Source organism: Opisthocomus hoazin, chromosome 28 (genome assembly GCF_030867145.1).
Source record: "Opisthocomus hoazin isolate bOpiHoa1 chromosome 28, bOpiHoa1.hap1, whole genome shotgun sequence".
In the NCBI taxonomy this organism is placed as follows: Eukaryota; Metazoa; Chordata; class Aves; order Opisthocomiformes; family Opisthocomidae; genus Opisthocomus; species Opisthocomus hoazin.
In genome coordinates this window covers 7,054,529-7,077,479 of record NC_134441.1, presented here as the reverse complement: position 1 = coordinate 7,077,479, position 22,951 = coordinate 7,054,529, and the positions used below count along the sequence as shown (strand labels likewise).

The 22,951-nt window shown below is 62.2% G+C and overlaps 1 protein-coding gene across 3 annotated transcripts in view; it reads right to left on the bottom strand.

The window, feature by feature from the left end:
- Positions 1 to 1,472: 1,472 nt before the first annotated feature.
- Positions 1,473 to 22,951, bottom strand: part of PEBP4 (phosphatidylethanolamine binding protein 4) — a 79,814-nt gene continuing 58,335 nt past the window's right edge. For all 3 annotated transcript variants that reach the window (XM_075444620.1, XM_075444619.1, XM_075444621.1), the window contains 3 exons: positions 9,974 to 10,019; positions 8,454 to 8,570; positions 1,473 to 1,936 (listed from right to left, as the gene is read on the bottom strand). In XM_075444620.1, coding sequence (XP_075300735.1) covers positions 1,845 to 1,936; positions 8,454 to 8,570; positions 9,974 to 10,019 — 255 coding nt within the window. In that variant the 3' untranslated portion in view covers positions 1,473 to 1,844. The remainder of the gene's footprint in view (positions 1,937 to 8,453; positions 8,571 to 9,973; positions 10,020 to 22,951) is intronic.

The window sequence follows — 22,951 nt, the reverse complement described above, 5'->3', positions numbered from 1 at the left end:
TGATAATTTCCTAGAAGGATAAACATCCGATCGCCTTTTCTCTCCCGTTCCCTCAAAAATAAACACAGCAGCCACAAGGAATTAGAGGCAGGGAGGAAAGGATGACTATAGTTTGACTGCAGGATGTCAACAAAGCGTGACCTTTCATTTACACCGGTCCCTCCGCATTAACCTAACGGGCCAATTACACCCTCAGCAGAGGGTAAGTATAGCAAAAGAGAAGGAGAAGTCCAACTTTAGCAGACTTCCATGACATCTCTAAGTGTCATTTCCTCCGCCGCTAATTTTAGCGCCGATGGCAAGCCGGGCAGCGTGTTTTGTATTTTTTTCCCTGGGTTGTGGCGTGTTACCCGGCTTCCTTTTTTTGTTGCTCTGCTCCTCACCACGTCCTGCAGCTTCACCCAGCGGCGCGTGCCCGGGGCGAGCCGCGACCCCCGGCTCCCGCCTCCTCCTTCGCACCTTGCAGCCGGTCGCCCCGACCCTTCCCGGCGGGGGACGCCAGGCCGGCAGCGCTTGGCGGGACCCGGGCGACGACGCGGCTGCGTGCAGCCCGCGTGATTCAGCCCCTGCGAGGTAAACAGCCCTTTCCTGCCGGGGGGAAAGTCCCAGCCGTGCTGAACATCCCCCCGGCACGGAGTGAAAGCCGCTCTCGCTGCAGAGGAGCCGGGGAGGGCGGCGAGCCGGGCGCAGGGAGCGGGAAGGGGACGGCACAGACCTGTTTTCTCTCTTGCACTGGGAGCAGGTTGGGGACAGACCCAGGGACCGATGCAGGGGTGGGATGCAGCAGCAGGAGCATCGCCATCCCCTCTGAACGCTGCTAGATCTCCCTGCAGGGCTTTGAGCAAGTCTTTCCCTCATGCCTCAGTTTCCCCTGCCTGCAAAGCGTCCCCCGGGGTCTCGCTCTCCACGGTTTGGTGCTCCTGGGCGCAGCCCCAGCCATCGGTGGGATGAAACCAGCTCTGTCACAGCAGAGCCACCGAGGACCCGCTGCAAGGAGCACTCGCGGGCGGGTGAATCCCAGCCTCGGAGAAAACCGAGTCTTAGATGAAAGCCTAATTAAAGAGCTAATTAAAGGGGAGGTCTGGCTGAGTGGCCAGTAGGCAGAGCTCTGCTGATTTATGGCTTTAATTTCGGTTTTGCTTTCCAAGAGAAGCGGGCTGAGGCAGCGAGCGAGGGCAAAGGCAGGGCAGAGCCGGAGTCAGGCCGGGGCAGTGCCCGGTTCCCACGCTGCCGCCGTGCTGCCGAGGGACCCCCCGGCCGGACCCCCGCTCCTGCTCCCGCGCCAGAGCCCCTTGGTGACATTGGGCCATGCCCGGCATCGCACAGGGGTCTTGCTGGCACCCCCCCACCCCAGCTGCAGGGGTCTGCTCCGTCCCATGCAGCCGGTGCTGACCCCAAAGCCACCAGATCTGCCCGGTGCTGCCCCAGCATCGCCCCGCGCTCGCTGCCAGCAAGGAGCCCACGCAGCCCCGCGCGCTCCATCCGTGTTTTATTCTGAAAGCTGCAGGCATAGAGGCTCGAAGACCCCCGAGGGGCAGGCGGGACATGCTGGGGGTCAGGGCAGAAACAGGGTGAGGGGAGCTGGAGAGGGTGATGCCATCCTTCCCCGGGCACCCAGGGCGAGCCGGGACACTGCTGGGGACGTCACACTCAGAGGGACAGAGAACCCCCTACCCCAGGTTGTGGAGGTGGAGGGGCTGGGGTTTCTGCCGTGAATCTGGGCTGGTGGAAGGGTGGGTGCATCCTCGGTGGGTCCTGGGGTCTCCTCCAGGTCCAGGTGGAGGTGGGTCTGCGGTGCGAGGACGGGGGTGCAGCTGCGCAGGGGATGGGTACCACGGCGGGTGCTAATCCTCGTAGTATTTGGTGAGGAACTGGGTCGAGGCCACCGGGGAGCCGAGTCGAAACTGCTCCACGAAGCTCTCCATCGCCCAGGCACCTGGGGGGAGAGGGAGAGGGGGTGAGCGGGGCTGGGGGGGGGGATGCTCCGGGGCTGGATCCGGGCTGGGGCTGCGCACTTCATGCCATGCGCCGGCTGCAGACCACATCCTGCGCGCAGCGGCAGGCGGGGGGGCACCGGGCTCTGCCCACGGGGCCAGAGGGCAGGGGGCCGTGGGGACCCCAGCCCTGAGCGTCCTCAGAGGGGGAAAATGGCTTTGGCTCCTCTCATGCCCCCCCCGCGTCCCTGCCGACCTTTGAAGCAGACCTTCCCACGGCTTCCTCCGAGCCCACCTCGGGGTGCCTGGAAATCCCCCGGCAGCACGTGGGGGAGACGGCAGGAGATCCCCCGGCCCCCTCGCTCGCGTTGCACATCTTCACGCACTGCTGCTCCTCCACGAATCGTTGGAGCCGAGGCGGGGGTCTTCACCCCTGAGCCCCCCTCCTCTGCTGCCTGCCCTGACCCGAGGATGCTGGAGCTCTGGGGGCAGCTCCTGCCTGGAGCTGGCCTCAGTTTTTCCCACGCTGGAGGTGGCAGGGAAACCCTCTCCGGGACGGGGAGCGGGAGGGATTCCCTTGCGCCCGGCCCCACGGGCCAGAAATCCCCAAAGCGTGTTGAACGTCGCCCTGGCTGGCGGCTGGTGGAGCATCCTCCTCCTCCTCCTCCTCCCGGCCGAGGGGCTTTCCCCGGGATGCAGGGACCCGAGCAGCTCACGCTGCCACCTCCGTCCCTGCTCGGCGGGATGTGGGGTGGGACACGGCCGTGGTATCGCAGAGGAGGAAAGGGGCCCGTTGTTTATCTGAAACCCGTCCTCCGCTCCTCTCCTCTTCCTGGCGCGGCTTTTTAATGTCACGCTGCAGACTGGCAGCCCCTATCTGCCTTCGCATCTCGGCCCCGGCTGGAGCAAACCGTCCTCTTTGCTCTTGCAAAAGTGCTGAGCAAAACCCGAGCTGCTGCATCACCCGCGCGGGGCGGCGATGGCTCGGGGGGCCGGCGAAGCACAGGTCCCCCCCGCCTGCCCCCCGCCTCGGGGTCTGGGTCAGCCCATGGCCGAAAAGCCCCCCGACAAGCTCTGCAGATTCTCCCGGTGCCGGCACTGCACCCTGGCCACGGCCGGGGGGATGCTCCGGTGCTTGGGAAGGTCCCAGGATGCTGGGGCTGGACCCCCCCACCCTGGCTGGGAGGAGATGTGGAAACGCATCACCCGGGGGGGCCTGGGTGTCCCCACATTGTCACCGCCACCCCTGAGGACTAGAAGGAAGCCGAGGGTAGGGATGGTCCCGCTGTGCTGCCCAGGAGTCACTGCAAGCTGCTCTGGTTCATCACGAGGGGGGAGATGCCCCCCAACACAGGAGCCTGAGGGTCTTAGGGTTTGCCAGCACCGCTGCCAAGCCAGGCAATGGCTGCCAGCCCCGGCGTGCTCTGCATGGCCATCGGGCCCCGGTGCGTGCCACAAACACCTCCATCCCCTAATAACACCCCTGGCAGGGAGGGACAGCTGCTCGCTTTGGGGTCTCCACCCTCCCCCTCCAGCTCTAGGGGTCCCGGCGAGCGTGGTGCTGGGGGAAGGGGTCTCAGGGGGGGATGGTCCCATGGCACCCCAGCCCTTCGGCGGGTGCCTTTCATCCGCCGGGTTTCAAAGCCATCAGAAAGCCTTGGGGAGAGCGGCCGGTGCCCCATGGGACCTGGGAGAGAGGGAGATGCAGCAGCCCCCCGGCTCCCGGGGGTGCAGGGAGCTGGCATTGATGTTGGTGAAGCCTCTGGAGAGGGGCGGATGAAAGGAGCTGGGAGCAGGCAGAGCTGCTGCAGGGCTGCAGGAGCCGGCCCAGGCTCTCGCTGCCGTGCGTAGGGCCGGGGTTTTTCCTGACCTACTTTCCTACCTGCCATCGCACCGGTGCTGCCCGTCCCTCGGGGGGAGCCGGGACCGGCAGCGGGGAAACCCCCTGGCAAAGGGGGTGATGCACTGGAACTGGGGGTCCCCACCTCCCGCCCCAAATCCAACCCCTTGTGTGCATCCCCATCCCGGCGTGACCGCCTGCACCCAGGGTGACATCCCTCCGCACACCATCCCGAATCACGCCATCGCACTGGCCGGCTCCCAGCGCCGCGGGCTGAGTCACCGGGACCACGGAGCCGGGAGGGAAGCTGGGGAGCCGAGGTCACGGTGCTGCTGTCCCCTCTCGATGCCGAAACAATACGGCGTTTCATCTGCGGCTTGGTCCGTTTTCAAGCTCGTTTCCCGGAGGATTATATCATTGCGCCTGGCCCTTGCCTGAGCGCTCGCCGGAGGAAGAGGAGAGCCCGAAGACACCCACATGTGCACGATGACACCCGATCCCTGCGCACCAGATGGGGAAACTGAGGCACAAGGCAGCTGCTGGGCTCGGGGAGCTCAGGGACCCTCCAGCCCCGCAGCCGGTGGGTGCACGGGGCTGTTTCCCAGCACTCTGCCCCCCCCAAACGACCGGTCCTCGCCTCCCCCCAGCCCCGCAGTGCCGGGGGCACGTTGCCGGTTGTAATTTATCAGCCTCATCAGCGGGGCCGTTCTCCCTGATAGGAGCCCTGATGCTTTTCTGCCAAGATTAATGATGTCCCGGCGGAGGTAGGCGGGAAGCTGCCGGCTGCGTTGGTCACCATTAACCGACACCCGGGGACTTTGGCCGGGACCGCGTGCTCCCCGCAGCCCTTCGCTGCTTCCCGTCCCAGCCGCAGCCTTTCCCTCCCCGCCGGGGCCCGGTCCGACCCGATTTTCCGGCTGGGTGGATCGGAGACGCACGAGGTCGGCTCATGAGTCAATGCTGCGGCCCCGATGCGAAGCTGGGGAGGGATGGAGCCGTGGGGAGGGCTGGCCGGGCTCATCCCTGGCCCTCCGTCCCCAGAGGACTCGCTGCTTCCCGGAGGCAACATTTCTGGGAGGCAAAAGTCCACTCCCAGTTGCGAAATGTCTCTCCGGGGCAGGAGGAGGTTTGGGGATGCTGGGGAGCATCTCCCCGCGCTCGCCGGAGCTGGTGGGCAGCTGGCACTGGGGCACGGCAGGCTGGAAGCCGAGGGAGATACCGCAGCGCCCGGCAGGTGCAATTAAACCTCGAGATCTTGTGCTAATTAAAGTTCCCCCACAAAGGAAGGGAAGGAGGTGGAAAACAAACAGTCTCCATCCTCCTGTGGGCTGTAGATGGGCAGAAAGGTCCCCGGTGTCGCCGTGCCTCCCCTCCACGGCCAGGGCTCACCGGACGCTGCCTGAATTCCCCCGGCCGAGGGAGTTTCCCCGACCGCCGGACCGAGAGCTCGCAGCGAGTGCCGACGCCTCGGGATGCGACGGGCGGCTCTGACATTTTGCAGACCACAAGCTGTTATCTCGCATCTCAGCAGAGCGCAGACGCGGCTTCTAACCCTCCTGGCCCGGGAGGGAAGCGGGCGAGCGGGGAGGAAGGGCTGCGCGCTGCCTGACGGCGCCCGTACAGCCGCGGGGACACCCCGAGGGTCTCCACCTTCGGTCCCACGCTGGGACAGAGCTGGTGCCCAGGGACAATTTAGTTGCAAACCTGCAGCACAGCCGGAAAGTGGAGTGAATCAGACTCCAGCGGAGAAACCGAAGGTCCGAGAGAGGTGTGCGCCTGAGGTCACCCAGCGAGAGAGCCGGCTGGTGCGGGGATGGATCAGAAACGCGCGGGGAGAATCACAGAAGCACAGAATAGTAGGGGTTGGAAGGGACCTCTGTGGGTCATCTAGTCCAACCCTCCTGCCGAAGCAGGGTCACCTACAGCAGCTGCACAGGACCTTGTCCAGATGGGTCTTGAATATCTCCAGAGAAGGAGACTCCACAACCTCCCCGGGCAGCCTGTTCCAGTGCTCCGTCACCCTCAGAGGAGCAGGGATTTTTTTTTCCTGATGAAACAAGTCCTTTTGCTCAAGAGCTGCCCTGGAGAAACACCTCTCCTGCAAACAGCTGCTTTCACCATTGCCACCAGCGCCGGGCCGGCTGCAGGGAGCGGTGGTGGTGGGACCCGAGCGGGGTGCTGCAGCCCTCCTCCCGCTCTGCCACTGCCGGCCCGCGCGCCCTTGGGCATGGCACCCGACCTGGGACATCGCCGCGGCAGGGTGGGCACCGGAGCCACCGGCCACCGCGGAGCCGTCCTCGCTCCCTTCGAGCTGCCGGCATCGCAAAGCCAGGTCGGGGCGGGGAGAAGCAGCAAGGATTTGTTTTCCGTGCTCGCCGTTGCCCCTCGCTTTCTCATCTACCGGTGACGAGCCCAGGAGCGGCTCTTTCCGAGGAGCAGGGACCTGGTGGCACGGGCAGGGCCCGGTTTAGTGCCCTCTTCTGGAGGCTCCAACCGAGCTCCTGCCATCCCACCGGGCACACACCACCCTCCCCGCTTCGGCCCCACTTGGCCGAGGACCTTGCCCTCTTCGGCCTCCAAAGCGCAGCCCGTGCTGCTCTGGCCAGGACATCGCTCCCTCTCCGGGCGTAGCATGGGTGCCACTGCCTTTGGCGAGACGGAGGTGTCAGTGCCACCAGACACAGGACAAAATAAAAACAACAAGAAGGGGCTGGTTTAAGACCAAGCGAGATGGAGAACCCTGAGCAAAGCTGCAAGCTGTGCCTGCAGCATCGCCGGGCGAACTCCAATCGCCGGTACCACAGGAGGAGGGGACCAAGCCAGCGCCATGGAGGAGCTGGCTGAGCTCCTCGCCCATGGTCTGCTGAGGTCAAGGTCAGGCCCTCCTTGTTTCCACGTGCCACCAAAGGCGTTTGCTCCTCTGCCCCGTGCGCTGCCTTCACACCACGGGGCCAGACCCCAGCACCCAGCCACGCCGGGCCGGATGCATTAGTGGTTCGATTGGTGTTCGTCCCACTGCGGTCCCTGCGGATGGATTTATTCAAAACCCTCGAGACACCAAAATCTCATCCTTTGGTTGCTTTTAGGGCTCACACCCCGCTGGCTGGCTGTGCTGGGAATTAAAGAGAAGGGCTGCGGTGGGTGGTGGCTCATTCCAGCAGCGGCCGCTGGACAAGCTGAGCTGCGATGCGGCAGTGAAATGGTTAAAAACAACCTTGAAGCAACTACTTAAATAACAGCAGCTGTGTGACAAGCGGCGATGCTCAGGCGGCGGATGTTGCGGGGAAAATATCCGCTGCCGTTTTAGTGGGTCTTTCCCAGGGAGCTGGGAAGGGCTGGGAAACGCGGGGATGGGATGGAGACGATGCGGGGAGCGCCCAGGCACCCTGCGCCTCGGGGGACGGGGGGACGGAGGGGGGGATCTTCTGCAGGGCACATGGGTCTGGGGGCTGAACCCCTTTCGGTGAGAAATTTGGGAGCTGGAGCCGCACGTTCTGCTAATAAGGGGATTTATCTGGAAATAGCTCTTTGGTGGGGTGCCCCAGCCTCCCTTCCCAGCCCCGGGATGCTGTGACGGGGATGCGGGTGCCCGGCCCCGGGTGACGGCAGTCGAGCCCTCTCGTCCGACCGCGCTGGGGACGAGGGGCCGGGGAAGTTCCCCACTCCGCTGGCAGGGGGGTGGCTTTCAGTACATGTCATTAAGAAGCAAAGCTAATGAGCCAGAAAGCAAACCGAAGGGCAGAAACCACCCGCAGAGAGACTCGCAGCAGCAGCCGCCTGCTCCGGCCGCGGGACAAGCACCGCAGCTCCACACCGGGGGGGTTCAGGGGTCTCTCCGGTACAGGGGTCCGGGGACAGCGAGCTCCCCGTCGGCACCCCGCTGCTGCTCGCCTTCCCCCCGGGACGTGCAGCGCTGGTTAACACGGCGCAGGGCTGAGTCAGGCGGGCGCAGACGAGACGCACCGACCTGACCTGCCTTTCGAGCCGCGCTCACGCCGTCCCGGCTGGGAAAGTTTTGAAATTTCCCTTGCAGAGGCCGTGTGAGCCGCAGTGCCCCGTGCTCCAGCCCAGCACCGTCCGGGGAAGGAACCGATGCTGCGCGTTTTGCAAGACGGCTCCTTGCCTGTGCTGGGGGTCCCACAGGCGACCCCGCACCCCAGGGTGCACCCGTCGGGGATGAAGCAGTGGGGACGGTCCCATCGCGGCTTGAGGGGTCTCGGCTGCTTGCCGTGCAGCGTTTTGGGAGGCGGCAGCCCTGTCCCCGCTCTGCACGGGGCGGAGGGGAGCTGGGTGTTGTGTCAGCCCGGTTTGAGCAACCCCCTTGCTAAACCATCTCCCCGTCCGATCCTTATCCGAGGTGGTGGTGACGCAACGCCCGCGGCTCGGGCGGCCGTGCCAGCGAGGACTCAGCCCGAATCCACAGCCACCGAGATCTCTCCCTGCTTCCGATCCCGCTAGCCAGGCCGTTACCAGCCATTTTACCAAGAATTTCTGCTGCCTCGCTAGGACTTAACACCCCAGCCACGTCCCGGGTAAGGAGTTGAAGTCCCTTCGCACCCAAGGAGCATCCCCAGCCTGGCACTTCTGGCTTGCCCGAATACACGGCGTTATCCGTACCCCTGGGAAAGCCCCGCGGAGCACGGCGTGGGGCTGGGAGCGAGGGCACGGCTGCTCCTTACCCAGCGAGACCCGCTCCTCGGGGCTCAGGGTGATGGCCTCGTGGGGTGGCTGCTCGTACAGGCGGAGCTGGTAGCGGTGGTACCCGCTGCGGGGCGGCGGCGTGGGCCGGGTGTAATCTGAGGGTGCAAAAGAGAACGGCTGAGCATCCCGCCGAGAAGGACCCGCTTCCCACCCCAGCCGCGCACTCACCATCCCCGTCCGGGCTGGGATCAGCTCTCCCACCCAGAGCTCTGCACCAAGGCCCCTTGCCACGGGTGGGGCTGGAGGGAGAAAGTGCTCAGTGGCTTGGGTCTTCGTGGGCAAGAGCAGTCGCTGTGCCCCCCCAAACCTGCCCCCTCCCTTCACCCCCCCCTGCATCTGCCCAGGGGCCAGCTCCTGTTCTCCCTCACCTGAAATAACCTGCCCCCAACCTCCGGCTGTGCCAGCCACCGCCCTCTCCTTCTCCTCCTCTTTCAACTTCAGAGCCCTGGGGTGCTCCTCGCCTCCGTGCCGAGCACCTCGACCCCTCCTCCATCACCCTTCCCATCCCTGCAGCATCCCCGCCATGCCCCCTCCCCGTCCCCCCATACTGGGCGCAGCCTCCCCTCGGTAGGGCCATGTCTGAGACCCCCAGCACCCTGCCAGTGTGTGGCCAGAACCCCTCGCCCTCCCGCTGCCCCGTGGGGGTCCGGGGTGCCCGGCACGGTGCTGGGTCTCCAGCTGCCGGGCTTTTGAAGTCCTCCCGCGCCCAGCTTTGCTGGGGGAGGTTGCTCTTGTGGTTGATGGGTTCTCAGGTGCTGGAAGTCCGGGGCTGTCTCCTTGCCCAGCTGCAGATGTTCAGCGCGCAGGCGGACACGTCCCCGGCTGCAGAAGGTGCCGCATGCCTGCCCTCAACCCATCCAAAACAGGAGTGAGCAGCTCACAGCTGCCCAGATGTGGGGCCTGCAGCTGGCTCGGGGCATCATCACCAGCCGGCGAGGGCAGAGAGGGACATCCCTGGGGACAGAACCCCGATGCATGATGCCAGCAGCCGCCCCTCGCCCTCTGTCAGGGATGGGAGGAGGCTGAAGGGACAGGAGGAGGAGGAGGCCAAGGGACTAGAGGCTGAAGCTCCTCCAGGACTCGGTCATCGGCAGCCAGGCGATGCAAACTCGGGGTGCAAACTCCCTGAGCTGCGTCTGGCCTGTTTTGAACTGAAAGTCTTTGTTCGTGCAACATCACAGAAGTTGTCGGGATTCACCCGCTTTTATCTTGTGTTTTTCTTTTCGATTGTATTTCCCCCCCCTCCCCACCCCATTTTTGTGCTGGTTTGGAGCTCTTCCAACCGCTGGGGAGTTTTTTTAACCACTTTTGCCTCAAGAAAAAGAAGAGAAAACTTGGCTCCTGTTTCAGACAGTGCCCAGCTGCACCCTGGGGAACCCCTCGTGTCCCTCCCTGGGGTGCTCATCCCCATCGGGACACAGCCAGCTCTGCCACCGCCTCGCCGCAGCTCCCAGCCCGGCTGCAGGAGACCCTGTCCCGCGCCAGGGTCTGCGCTCACCTGTCAGCACGTGCCCTTTGATGTCCCCACTCTTCAGATCCGCACCCTGAAAGGACAAAAAGAAGGGGGTGAGGTCCTACCGAGACCCCCAGGAGAAAGTCACGGGGGGACAGACCCCTCCAGCGGCACCCGCTTCTCCCCAGGGATTAATTTTCCAACATTTTGAGTGGTTTGAGGGGGGAGGGAGCATGCTGGGGGCTTGCTTGGGCTATTTGGGCTTTAAAGTCTCGATGCATGGTGCCCTGGCACACAGGCAGTGCTGTCACCGCACATGGGGACTGTCAGCGATCCGGAGATCCCGGTCGGTGATCCAGGCTGTGGCACACTGGGAAAGCCACAGTAACCCAGTTAAAAACCTTGGTGTGGCTCGACATGCAGGGTTTTGGGAAGGGTGAACCACGCCGGCTGGGAAGGGGCCGGCAGCGGAGGACCGCAGCAATTCGCACCGGCGTTCCCGTGGCAAAGCTTCCCTCCACCGCGGCGGTTTTGCTCTCAACCGAAACTCCTGCCTGGCGAGCAAGCCCCACTGCCCAGAGGGCTCGGCTCTCCATCCCTGGCCTGGGACGCTTCCCTGGAGGAGGGAGGCTTTGCCGAGGCCCCCGAGCATCCTGCCAGGACTGGATTAATGGCAAGATGGCAGCGGTGGTGGCTTCGGCCGCATCCCGGCCCCGCACAAGCCACCTCACCCCTGACCTGCTGTGCTATTCCCTGCCAGCCCCCACCTCCCACCAATGCCGCCGCCAGCGCTCGTAAATCCTCTCCTACGGCACCCGTTATTCCAGTCCTGCCCACGCACGCACCGCTGCCAGGGCTCCTCCGTCCTAACCTGCCCTGGGAGTTATTACCCCCCCAAAAAAAGATGCATCAGATAACTGCAAACAAAAGCGCACGGGTGGAACATGGTCGGTTCCCTGGCTCTTTGGGATCAAAGCTTTGCTTTCTCCAAAAAGAAACCTGCCTCGCACCCAGTCACGGGCGGGCGACAGCCTCCTGCGAGCTGCCTGTGGCCCGGCGAAGGTCACCGGGAAGCCAAGCACCCGCTTGGGTCCCCGGCCACTGGCTCCCCAACGCTGGCTCGCCGCCTTGGCAGCCGGAGCTGAAAAATATCCCGACGACGGAGAGGGGATGACTAAGAGTTTGGGCAGCGACCTGCAGGTCTGGCTGCCTTGGTGCGCAGCGGGAGGGGAAGGCAGCGTGCAGGCTGCTGGGGGGGGGGGGGACACGAAGCTGTGGCTGCTCTCTCCCTGCCTGCCCTGCCCAGATGTGCGAGCACAACCTGCCCAGATGTGTGAGCTCAACCCGCCCAGATGTGCGAGTACAACCCGCCCAGCTGTGCGAGCGCAACCTGCCCAGATGTGTGAGCACAACCTGCCCAGCTGTGCAAGCACAACCCGCCCAGATGTGTGAGCACAACCCGCCCAGATGTGTGAGCACAACCTGCCCAGATCTGAGCACAACCCGCCCAGCTGTGCGAGCACAACCCGCCCAGATCTGAGCACAACCTGCCCAGATGTGTGAGCACAACCCACCCAGATGTGTGACCACAACCTGCCCAGCTGTGCGAGCACAACCTGCCCAGCTGTGCGAGCACAACCCGCCCAGCTGTGCGCGCCCGCTCCGTCCAGATGTGCGTTGCCAGCCCAGCCCCACACGTGTGCCTCCTCCACCCAGATGTGCACATCTGCTCTGCCCAGCCGCGCGTGCCCAGCCCTTCCAGCTGTGCCTTCTCCCCCAGATGTGCCGGGCTCGGCTGCGGGGCTGGCTTGGCAGAGGAAGCTCGCAGCAAACCCCGAGCTCGCCGCGCGGCCGGGCCGGCTGCCAGCCCCTGCTCTTCAAAGGCAGGGACCGAGGCTTTCTTCTGCTCCGCGTAGGGCTGCTCCCGTGCCGGGACCTGGGTGCTATTCCTGGCTTTGCCATGGGCTTATCGGGAGAGGCCGGGCCTCCTCCCTGTTTTCCTGCCTGCTGATGTGGGTTGCCTGCTCGCCCCAGTGGGTTCTTGCTAGCCCCGGGGAGGGGAGAGTCAAAGCATAAAACTCCTTTTAAGAGGCGAGAGCAGGAAGAGGGCGGGAGGGAGAAAGTAGGGGTGAGCACTGTAAACCCTGCCTTTTATTTTTGTTTTAATAGTAAATAGCTATTCTGGAAGCAAGGGAGCAAACTCTGCTTGCGAGGGGCTGCTGGGCTGGAGGAGAGGCCGGCGGGCTCGGTGCGAAGCCCCGCTTGCTCGTGCGACCTTTCCCTCCCGGGGTCCCGCTGCCTCCCCGGGGCTCGGGGGACCCGCAGCTGGGAAGCGGGGTTTTGTTAGCATGGGGGCAATGGTTTGCAGTGGGGAATAACCCCCCTCTCCAGCCTGTTGCCCCTTCGCTGAAATGCCTGCGAGGGGAGCATCGCTCGCCGGTGGCCCCCAAAGATCCCTGCCACGAGCGGAGCTAATGGACGCTGATGAGCTGCCGCGTTTATTAATGCCCTTTTATGAGAGCATTAATAGTTCCTAATGACACCATTTGAGCTTCCCAGCTTTTTATCTTCTCTGTCTCTCTTTCCCCTGCCGAGGACGCAGTGTAGGAGGTGGAATCGGATGTTTCCACTGCTGTGTGGTGTCGAGTGCTGGTGGGGCACGGGATGCTGATGGGATGCTTGTGCAGAGACCTGGACAGAGTTAAAAATCCGTGCCACACAATTTCTGTGCCAGAAACTCCTCTCCGTGCTCTTTTCCTTGGCCAAAAGAGTGAGGAAGATGATTTCCCCCCATTCCTGACGCCCCTTTGCCAAGCTGGACGCCAGCCGTGCCGAGGCTCTCCGGTAGATCGCAGCCAGCCCGCGGTGTTGCCGGCTGCACGTCGCAGCGTAGGGCGGGGGGGAATAAATAAATACAAATAAATTAAGAAGGCAGTGAGTCACATTTTGTTTTCCTCTTGATCTTTTTTTTTTTTCCCCTCCCTTTCTTCCCCCTCTCCACAACGTGTCTGATCCCATCGGAGAGGAGGAGAAAGGGATGGGTGGCGAGCGCGCCAGCGATTCGCCCGGGCGAGGACAGAGGGTTATGGAAAGTGGGTGTGGGAATCGGCACAATCGCTGGCAGGGGACCAGGACAAACAGATGACGGATGGGACCCAAGGCTGTGCGGCAGAGCGGGGCTGGGCTGCTGCCGCCTTGCCGGGAGCGTGCCTCATCCCGGCCCCAGGGACCCCTGGGACCCCCCGGGACTCACCCAGGTGCTGGGGGCTGCGTCCCGCGGGGCGGCAGCCGAGGTGCCGGCCCGGCAGCGCGTCGATATGGTTAATCAACAATTAGCCAAGCGGGGAAGTTAATCCCCAAACAAACAGGGCTCCTCCTGCGCTGCTCGCTTACGGCACGCTAGCTTGACGGGGGGAAGGCGGCTTGAAAGCTGGCACAGCCAGGAGCCCAGATTTGTTATTCTCTCTTTCTGTGATCTTTATAATGAGGTCAGGATTTATGAATTGGCTCTCGGGAGCGCAGGGGAGCATCCCGGGAAGGGCAGAGCTGCCGAGGCGGCAATCCAGCCTCCTGCGAGCAGAGCGGAGGCTCGAACACGGAGTGAAGGAGTAAGATGCTAATTGCAGCTGGATACGGATCTGTTCGACCGTGTCCTCGCAGGGGAAGGTGCACGCTTCAGGTTTTCCACCTCTCCTCCAACGCCAGCACCAGTGGAGACGATTGCTCCTACCCCAGCTCCCAGAAACATTCAGGCGCACCCTGCTTTCCGACAAAAAGCATGTGGGGAAAAACCCGGTCCAAGAGCAACTCTCCCTCCACTTATCCCGGCATGGACGGAGGCCGTGCGAGAGCAGGGCAGGGCCCGGCGAGCTCCCAGCGCTCCCAGGCTCCGGCGTTTCCCAGCTCGGCTCCCCGTTTGCGTTTCAGCTGGCTCCCGCGCCGATCCCCGCGCCGGGGCGTGGGATGGTCCTGAGCTGCCCCGGCTCGCCCACTCCACGCCGACCCTCTCCCCGCCGGCACGGCTACCAGCCCAGGAGCTGCCCCAGACCACCCCTGCTTCTCCGATCACCATCAAGCTGGGGTTTTGTGCCTGAAGGAGACTGTCAGCCCCTACCATGCAAATCATTTTTTTATCATATATGTCACATCCCGTTATGCCAATGTCGTTATGCCACTGAATTGAAGCTTGGCACGTCCACACCGTGTTCTCTCCATCAGGAAAGGAATTAGTAGACACCAAAAAATACAGAAGAAGGCTTGGAAGGGTTTCATGGAAGAAAAGCCCACCAAGGTGAGGATGTCACCTCCAGCCAGGGAGGTCCCTGTGCTGCCAGGAGGAGAAGAGCGTGGTGGGGAAGGGTCTCTCCCAGCTACTGTATTACTCAGAAAAAGGTTTTAAGGGCAGATTTCCAGGGCAGGGAATGATTTAGCACAGGCGATGGTGAGAAGAGCCCTCGCGTGCTCATGGCAACGGAGGTTTGTGGGGAGCCTGTGCGCACAACGAGCAAGGATGCTCTCCGGCACCCCCATGCTGTGCACCGTGCTCGGCCCTATACACCCGAATCCTCCATTTTCCAGAGGAAACCAGAGCCCCCTCCCCACCTTTCTGCACTAGAAACGCCGCAGTTTGGCTTTAACAAGGCTGCAATTTTTGGCAGTGCAGCAGCCCCAGCTGGGTGCGCGCACACCCCGGCTGCGACCACGCTGCTCTGCCTGCTGGCTGGTGACCAGGTCCATCAGGAGGGAAGCCGGGAAAGGAAGGATTATGAAGGTCCTGGCACCCCCACACTCACATTTGGCTGCCCAGCCCTGAGGACGCAGCTCCCTGCACCCCTCCTGCTCCCTGGCACGCCCCGGGGATGCTGTGCCCTGTCCTGCTCTATCTCCACGTGCTCAGCCCTGAGCCAGGAGAACCACGGTCACCTGGCTGCAGAGCGGACACCGAGGGCTGCATTCCTGAGGCCGCAGATACACCCATGCCAAAGCCCGGCAGAGCACCCCGAGCCGGTCCCAGATCCCATCGCGGCCCAAGCCCAGAAAAACCTCCCCTTCTCGCTGGAACCAGACCGGCTTTCCCAACCCCAGATGTTATCCTCAGCCTCCTGCTCGCCGGTGCTTCCCCGCAGCCGCAGTTCCCGGATCCTCGGGATGACTCAGGGCCCTCGGCTTTTGCTCGGAGCCAGTTTTGCTCCCCTGGCACAGCCGGAGACGTGGCACAGGCGACCTCAGACCCGAGGCAGAAACGATCCCCAGCATCTCACCGCCACCGAAACGCGGGTACCCCACGCCTCCAGCCTAACTTTCCGCCCGGCTCTTAATTGCCCAGCTGCTTCGCTTTTCATGCGTGCAAATGACAGGAGATCAACCCGCTGCGGAAGAGCCTCCTGCTCCTCTCGGCAGGCTCCGGTGCTGTGCGCTCCAGCACCGTGCCCCAGGGACCAGCCGAGCTACACGGGGCTGGACACATGCAACTGCCCCAGCCAAGGATTCCCCCATCACCCATAGCCCAAGTCCATTATTTTGATTTCCTTTAACTTCCATGGAATTTCGCCATTCCGGGTGATATTTGGCCTGTTTGCTGTCAGTCTGCACGTGAAAGTTCGATAAACTACACCCAAGCCATGGACAGGTATGGAAAGAGAGGAAAAGGCACGTTTCTTTCTGTGGGGAACTTCTCTTTAGGGCAGATCCCGGACCTCAGTGAGCTGAACCCGGGCGGACTGGCACCCCGCTGCCGGTGGAGCTGCTCCTTGTGGACTGACGCTGCTAGAAGCACCGAAACCGGGTGTTTTTAGCATCAGCGCTGTGCCAGGACACCATTTCTCACCTGGCAGTGACCAGAGAAGGTGCTGCATGGATCTGCACCGATGCACTGCACAGCCTTGTCCAATAAAAACGATCTGAGGCTCGTCAGAGCCCCTGGGACAGCTCGCTGCGAGTCCCCAAGGGTACCCAAGGAGCAGAAGCAGCTCGAAGGGTCCCTTTGCCACCCCCAGGTCCCTGAGGGAAGCACTGCTCTGCCCGGGTCGGAGCAGGACCGGGTGGCCACGCTGTGCTGTCACCGCTCCGACACGGCTCCAAAGAGCCTCTCCTCCGGCTTTCCGGGGTCAGCGTCGCGAATAATTTACCCCGGTTGCTTTTAGGATTATTAGGTGGTGATTGCAGCTTCTTGGGGCGGCCCGGATTTTCTTCTAGATCGCTATAAATGGGGAAGTCTACCATAAAAATATATTAAAAAATAAATATCAGGCATGGTTGTAATTGAAATTAATGCTTGTCTGATACACCCTAATGCCCCGGGGACATGCTATAGGGTTATTAAGTAAGCAAAATAATCATAAATCTCCTCGGTGTTTGCTCTTTGCAAGATTTTTTAATCTAAGAGCCTGAAAGCAGCAGAGACAAAATGCTGCACTTAATAACCCAAACCATTCCGGGTCCGCACGCTGCAGAGACCTTCGCCGGGCTCCTGCCTCCCTCCCAGCAGCCCAAGGACGGCGTTTCCAGTGCCAGAACGTCCCGTTTCAAAAGAGGGAGGCTCTGCCGGGTGGATTGCCAGTGAGCGACAGACACCTGCCTGGCTTCGGCGTTGCTGGCACCCGCGCTCTGCCTATCCTCACCTTGCCCTAACGATCTGGGCGAGGGGTCCAAGCCGGCCGGGCGGAGGCCGTGATGACACTCGGGTGGTTTTGAAACCAAAATACTTCTGTTGAAAAAAGGAGGTGTGGTGTCTTTTTTATTTTCAAAAAGCCCGTGATATTGCAGAGGCGGAGGGTAGCTCTGGGAAGGGGGGAACAGGACGCAGGATGCCGCGCTCTGGCCCCAGATGTGCAGCCAAGCCAGATGTGGCTTTGCCAGGACAATCTCAGCGTGGGTACAAGTGATGGATTCGGGAGCTGGGCTCGGCCGGCTTGCCAAGAAACGGCGTGCAAGAGTTTTCCTGCTACCCCTTCTCTCCTGGTTCCCTGGCAGAGAAGCTTAAGGGTTCGTTTAAGCGAGAAAATTGCGCCGGTTGAATAAAAGCACGATGCAAACCAGCTTATGGAAAGGGCTGTGCGTGCTCTGCTTGCTGCCCACCCTGGCTCTGCCTTGCGTTCGCTCGCAGCGGCCGAAAGCCGGAGCGGCAGCGAGCAGGTGGCAGCCCGCGGTGGGACGGCCGCAGCCCGCCGCACCCAGAAGACCCTTTCGGAGAGCGTCGCAATCGCGTCCCGCGCCGTCGCAGCCCGTCTCCCAGCCCCTGGGCCTCTGTTGTAAACCGGGATGATAAATGATGGATGAGATTGCTAAGGAACAACAGGGATGTTGATAGCAACCCCAGGGGCGTGTTAGGAAGCTGCGTGGATGCCGGGCTCCGCGGCTGGCTGGGTTTAATATCCCCGTGGTGTTGCAATTGCGGGCGAGCTCGCGGCGGAGCCGGCTGCCAGATGAGTCACCCTGACCCACTGGCCCGGTGCTGCCCGGCCGAGGGGAGGGCTAGGGTGGGCTTCGTCCCACAAACCATCCAGCCCGGACCCCCCGTGAGCATCCCCTGCCTCCTTGGTGCTGGTGGGATAACGACCGATGCTGCATTGCTGGGGTGGGAAGTGGCGCTGGGTTTGGAGGAGGAGGAGGAGGAAGGCCTGAGGATGGCTCAGGTGCAGGGGGGCAGAAGGGGAAGGGCAGTTTTTGCGCCTCGCTGTGTTTTTGCTCGCCGTGGCAGGGCTCAAACACGCCGCTTGCGACATCGACTTTCCCGGCAGCCGCCGGACCACACCTGCACCGCTCCGCGCGGCTGCTTTGCTGCGCTGGGCTTTGGCACAAGCCTGGTCCTTCTCCAGGAGCTCCACCAGGATCTCCCCCTGTTCACCCCATGGAACCGGGGGGCAGGAGCCCCTCAATGCCCCAGTGCTTGCTGGGGCCACCCCATCACCCCCAGTTCTGATGGGGAATCTGCAAAACTCTGTAAGAACTCCAGAGAAAGGTGCATTGGGAGAGGTTTCCAAGCTGTGAGCAAAGCCCCTGAGATTTCAACGTGAGGAACAAGCTTGAACTGGCCAGAAAAAGGGCTGGGCAGGGCTGAAAAGGTCTTTTCTGTCCCAAGCCTCTACAGTTCTTGAGAGTGGAAAACTGGTCTGCTCTGCGTGCTTGCAGCTTTAAGATGAGCTTGCTTTTCCAGCAGCAGATTTCCGGAGGATTCTTGGAGAAACACCAAATTTTGCCTAATTCAGACATTTAAAGGCCTGTAGCCCGATTCCGTGCGGATGAGAGCGAAGCCTGCACTGAAACCATCCCGTGGGGCCAGGCGCGGGCGAGCCGTCGGGACGCACCCCGGGGCCACTCTGCCGGCTGCTTCGCCTTCGGGGACGGGAAGAGATCTGCAAAGCGCCAGCACGTTCCCAGCCCTGCCACTGTCCAAGAATTAATAAACAGTAATAAATATGTCTGTAGGGCACGTGGGCCTGAGCATCTCACCCGTGAACCGTACATCCCTCCACCAGGCATAACCAGGCTGGTGGAGATGCTCTCAGCTTCGGTCTGGTCCCATGGGAAAGGGTGGTGGGGAGCGGAGGAGCCTGGTGGGTGCTGGAGGCGGAGATGCTCGGGGTGCAGGATGGGTTGTGGTTGCTCTCAGACACGATGGGAAGCTCTTTGGGATGAAAACACAGCCCTGTCACCTCGTACTCTGCCGGGAGGCTTTAGGACCACAGAAAAAAAGGATGGTTTCCAGCCAGCCTTCCCAAAAGCAGCACCCCCTCCCACCTCTCCGGGGTGGTCCTGCGTTTCAGAGCGGGTTTTCGCACTGCTGAGGTGATGCAAAGGCCGGGTCCGCGCCGATTCACCGGCGACAACCGGGGTTGAAAGCCCAGGGCATGAAACTGGGGCACGAACCCAGATTTTGGGGGGTGGTACCCAGCGACGAGAGCCGACAGGGCCCGGTGTGTTGGGAGGTGGGATGCTCGTCGCTCCCCCAGCTGCCATGGGGATGCTGCATCCCACCCCGGCAGCCACGTAAAGGGGGGGCACCTCGGGGCTGGAGGGAGGCCCTGGGTGCCCGCGCACGCCGCAAACCTCCCCTGCAAATTCCTCCTCCCTGGGGTGTCTGATCCCTGGCCCAGGCACCTTCCTGGGCGCGGGGGTGGATCAAAGCCCGCGCGTGCCAGCCCTGCTGCCGCTCTGGGCCAACTCGGCTATTTCGGCTTCGCTAATCTGATGGGAGCGCTGGGGGAAGGAGCGTGGGGTTGGGGGGGGTGGTGGTGGTGTTGATTTTCCTTTTTTCTTTAATTTAAAACATTTTTTTTTGCCTCTCCTTCCGTTGGCCAAGAAGTCTCCCCTTTGCATCTGATGACGACAGCCCCGGTTGGGACTCGCCGGGAGGGGAAAGTGTCTGGCCCCCGCCAGCGCATCCGGGCTGCCGTGGGCTCGACCTCACCGTCCCCCCCCTCCAAAAGCCGCTTCCTGACTTGGCAGCGGGCGGAGGGAGAGTCCAGAGCTGCCCCTGGGACGGGAGAAACTCCAACAGGAAACATCCTTCGCTGGAGCAGAGCAAGTTCTCCCCCCCGCTTCCCTCCTGCTTGTTATTTCTTTCGGGGGGGGGTGGTTCTTGAAGGATGAGAGCTTTGGGACCCCCGCGAGCCCTTTGCATTGATTTAGACAATGAGAAAGAGCCAGACAAGCCTTCTCGCCAGCGCTTTTTGCTGCTGAGCATCCTACGACCCCCCGCTCAAGGCAGACCCCCACCGGGGCTGTTGACCCCCCCCGCAGACCCTCACCCCAGCAGGCAGCAGCTGCCTGCGGGCAGGGGCCGTGCAGGCGGGGGTCTCGCATCCCCCTTCCCGGGGCTGAGGGGTTAACAGCGGCCGTGCCGCTGCTGCACGGCTGGCGGGCGCTCAGCGCTGCGGCTGCCAAGGCTGCTCCGCCGGTGCCATGGACTTCCCTTTCTTCCATAAAAGTCCACCGGATCCGGGCTCCCGTGGGATGCTCTGGGCGTGGGAAGGAGGGGGCCGAGCCGCCCTACCTGGGGCGCGTGCAAGCGCCGGGGGCTGTTTGTGCAATGCCCCCGTGCGCCTCCCAAAAAATCCACCTTGGGAGCCAGGAGCCAGCGCTCGCCCTGCTCCCTACCCCAGCTTGGGCTCCAGCAAGGGAAAACTCATTTTTTTTATGTATTTTGGGGGTGGCGAGGCGCACGGCGGCCCCGTTTCAGCCCAGCTGGGCGAGGACGTGGGGAAAGCCGGGAGGCGATGGCGAGACGGGGGCCGGGCAGCGCAGACACGCGCTGCTGCTCGCAGCGTTTCATCGTCGCTCAAACTGCCCCACTCACGGCCAGGCTGGGGTTCGGACCCACGGTTCCTTCTCTGGGGGGATGCAGAGGTGGCGGAGAGGCTTGTGGAGGAGGAGCAGAGAGGGTTTCCCCCCCGGGATGCCCATCGGTGCTGCTGGAGGCTGTTTCTGCGCCATGTCCCTGCACTAACCACGCTTTCCTGCCACTGGGAACGGGACAGCCCCCCCCAGCCCCGACTGGAATAGCTCAGCCCTCCAGCCCTGATTATTTTGGGCCGCTTGTGGGTGGCAGTGCAAATATAGAGACCAAGAGGTCCCTTCCCAGCCCTCTTCCCAAACCAAGGGGTCCAAAGTGCCTTTTCCCAGGTACACGGACGGAGCAGGAATGACGACACAAGCCAAGAGCGAGAGCTGCTGTTACCTACAGGGATGCTCAGGCTGGCCCCACGCAGGCAGCACAGCCTGGTTTGAGTCCAAACCCCGCAGATTTAGGACCGATCTACACCCTAACCCCTCACCAGGGCCACCGGGGAGCCACAGCAGGTCCCTGGGTGGGGGTGGGGGTCCCACCCGGAGCCCACAGCCAGCTCCCGGCCTCTGTGGCTCGCAGGCAGCAGGATGCGAACCCCGTATCAGTTACAGCAGCAGACAAGATGTCATCATACCAAGAGGCTGGGGCTTGCATCAGAAGTGTCTTGCAATGAAGAAAGCCAAATTTTTACAGGAGAGGCACACACACTCGCTCTCACACACACACCGAGCCTCGGTAATTAACTTAATAGGTTTCTTACAGAATGCCCCGTGAGTGATGCTCAACATATTCAAGTGTTGACAAGACGGCGCTGAACCCGACGCCTACGCAGCGGGCAAAGCAGGCACCGAGCGCAGACACACCTTCGTTGTCTGAAACTTGTAGTAAAACTCCAAACCCGCCCTTGTGAAATGGGGAGCCGAGCAGATGGGGCGGCGTAACCCTTCGCCTGCCGGCAGAGCCCGGTCGCAGGGCCCGGCGGGACACGCGCGAGGTGGCGGCGGGTCCTCCCCAAGAGGGAGAAATGGATTTATCAGTGTCTTGAACAGGCTAGAAGCCACTGCAGATGTTTCCATACGCACGTTCAGGATATGTTACCGATGGGTTTTAGCCCTCCAGGACTATTCACTGAAATAAATCAGCAATTTTTCTTTCACCTATAAAAATATTCACCCCTTGGAAATGTGCTGTAAAAGCACGGGAGGTGAACACGGTGTCGTCTTCTGGATTTACTCCAGGTCGATATTAGGGCCACTAATATTAAAAAACGCCAAGCATCCCCCGGCACTGCTGGACAATCTCTCCCCGTGTCTCACCTGGATTTCCCCAGTTCCCACAGCACCCATTTCCTTCCCTCCCACCCTCGGAAAATCTTTGCTGTAAAGGACATGATTTCGGTTAATCCGTGCTTAATGCCACAGGTGGCCTCAGCCCCCCCAGCCGAGCAAAGCCAAGCCAAGTCATCGCAGCGCCGTGCCCCGACACCAGGCCTCCAGAAGAGCCAACAGCACCCATGGTCACCCAGAAAAAAAAGAGGGAAAAATAATCCCTGGAAAAGGGATTAATGGGGAAACCTGTTTGGATGGAGATGTTTTGTAAGAGGCAGCAGAGAGCCGTCTCCCGCTGACTCGGGGTGGGATCTTGAGTCAGGAAAATTGCTTAAGAAAGGGTGGTCGTTCGTACAGGTTTCGCCAGGTTGGGAAACGTTCTCCCAGCGGCTGGGACCCGCGTGGAGCAATCCCCAGCTCTGTCATCATCATGCTGAGGAGCTCCCAAACCCGTCGGGCTCCCTCGTCCCCACTGCCTGCTCCGTGCCGGCTGGGTCTCCCACAGCTGCACCCTCTCGCTATCGCGCGGGGATCGGCTCCGTCAGGCTCTGGGGGGGGAAAGTCTTTCAGCGGATGCTGGCGATGCTTCATGAGCCTCACAGCACCCGCCAGAGCAGGCAGCGGGCTCATTCCGACATGTCACATTGGCTGGAAAGGTTTCAGCTGTTTTGGAGGAAGGGAGGGCTGGCCCGGAGCCGGGACACCGGCTTTGGGTGGCTCCTTCCCTGCCTCCCCGTCCCCCTGCACGCTGCAACCTCAGGGCGGGCGCAGAGCACCGCAGGGATGCGGGAGCTGTCGCTATTCCTATGTTAAAGACACGCAAAAGGCGTTTCAAAGATTTTGATCAATGGAGTAACAGCACCAGAACCTGGGGCACAGCTATTTTAGGGGACTTTTCCACCAGGAGCACTCAAACCGCATCCGAAGAGCGCGGATGCTGCAGCGGGCAGCCGACGCTGCTCACTGCAGGCGAGACCCGGGCTGCAGAGAGCCAAATTCACAGGGTTACGGTGCGCAGGAATTAAGGATTTAGCTGGGAGTCAGCTCGGTGTTGTCAGGGAATTAAAGGTTTACCTGCACGTTGCAGATAGAGGCTTAAAAGTTTTACAAACGCAGTAGATTTACAGCGCTCCGAAATTTCGACACCGTTGGGTTTACCCCGCCAGGGAGGATTTTGACCAAGTCGGGACGGTTCCCCTGATGAAACGTGTGCCGGTGGGAACAGCAGCGAGAGCTGGGGCCCAGGCTTTGCCCACGGCCGCGAGCCATCCGAAATTAACCCCCAAACTTGCAAAGAGTCTGCCCGGGCTCTCGCCGAGCTGGAGCCAAGCGTGATCAGACCCTAAAACGAGCCCTGCCCTGCCATGCACCCTGAAGCCGTCAATTCAACGTTCGGTGGAGATGGAG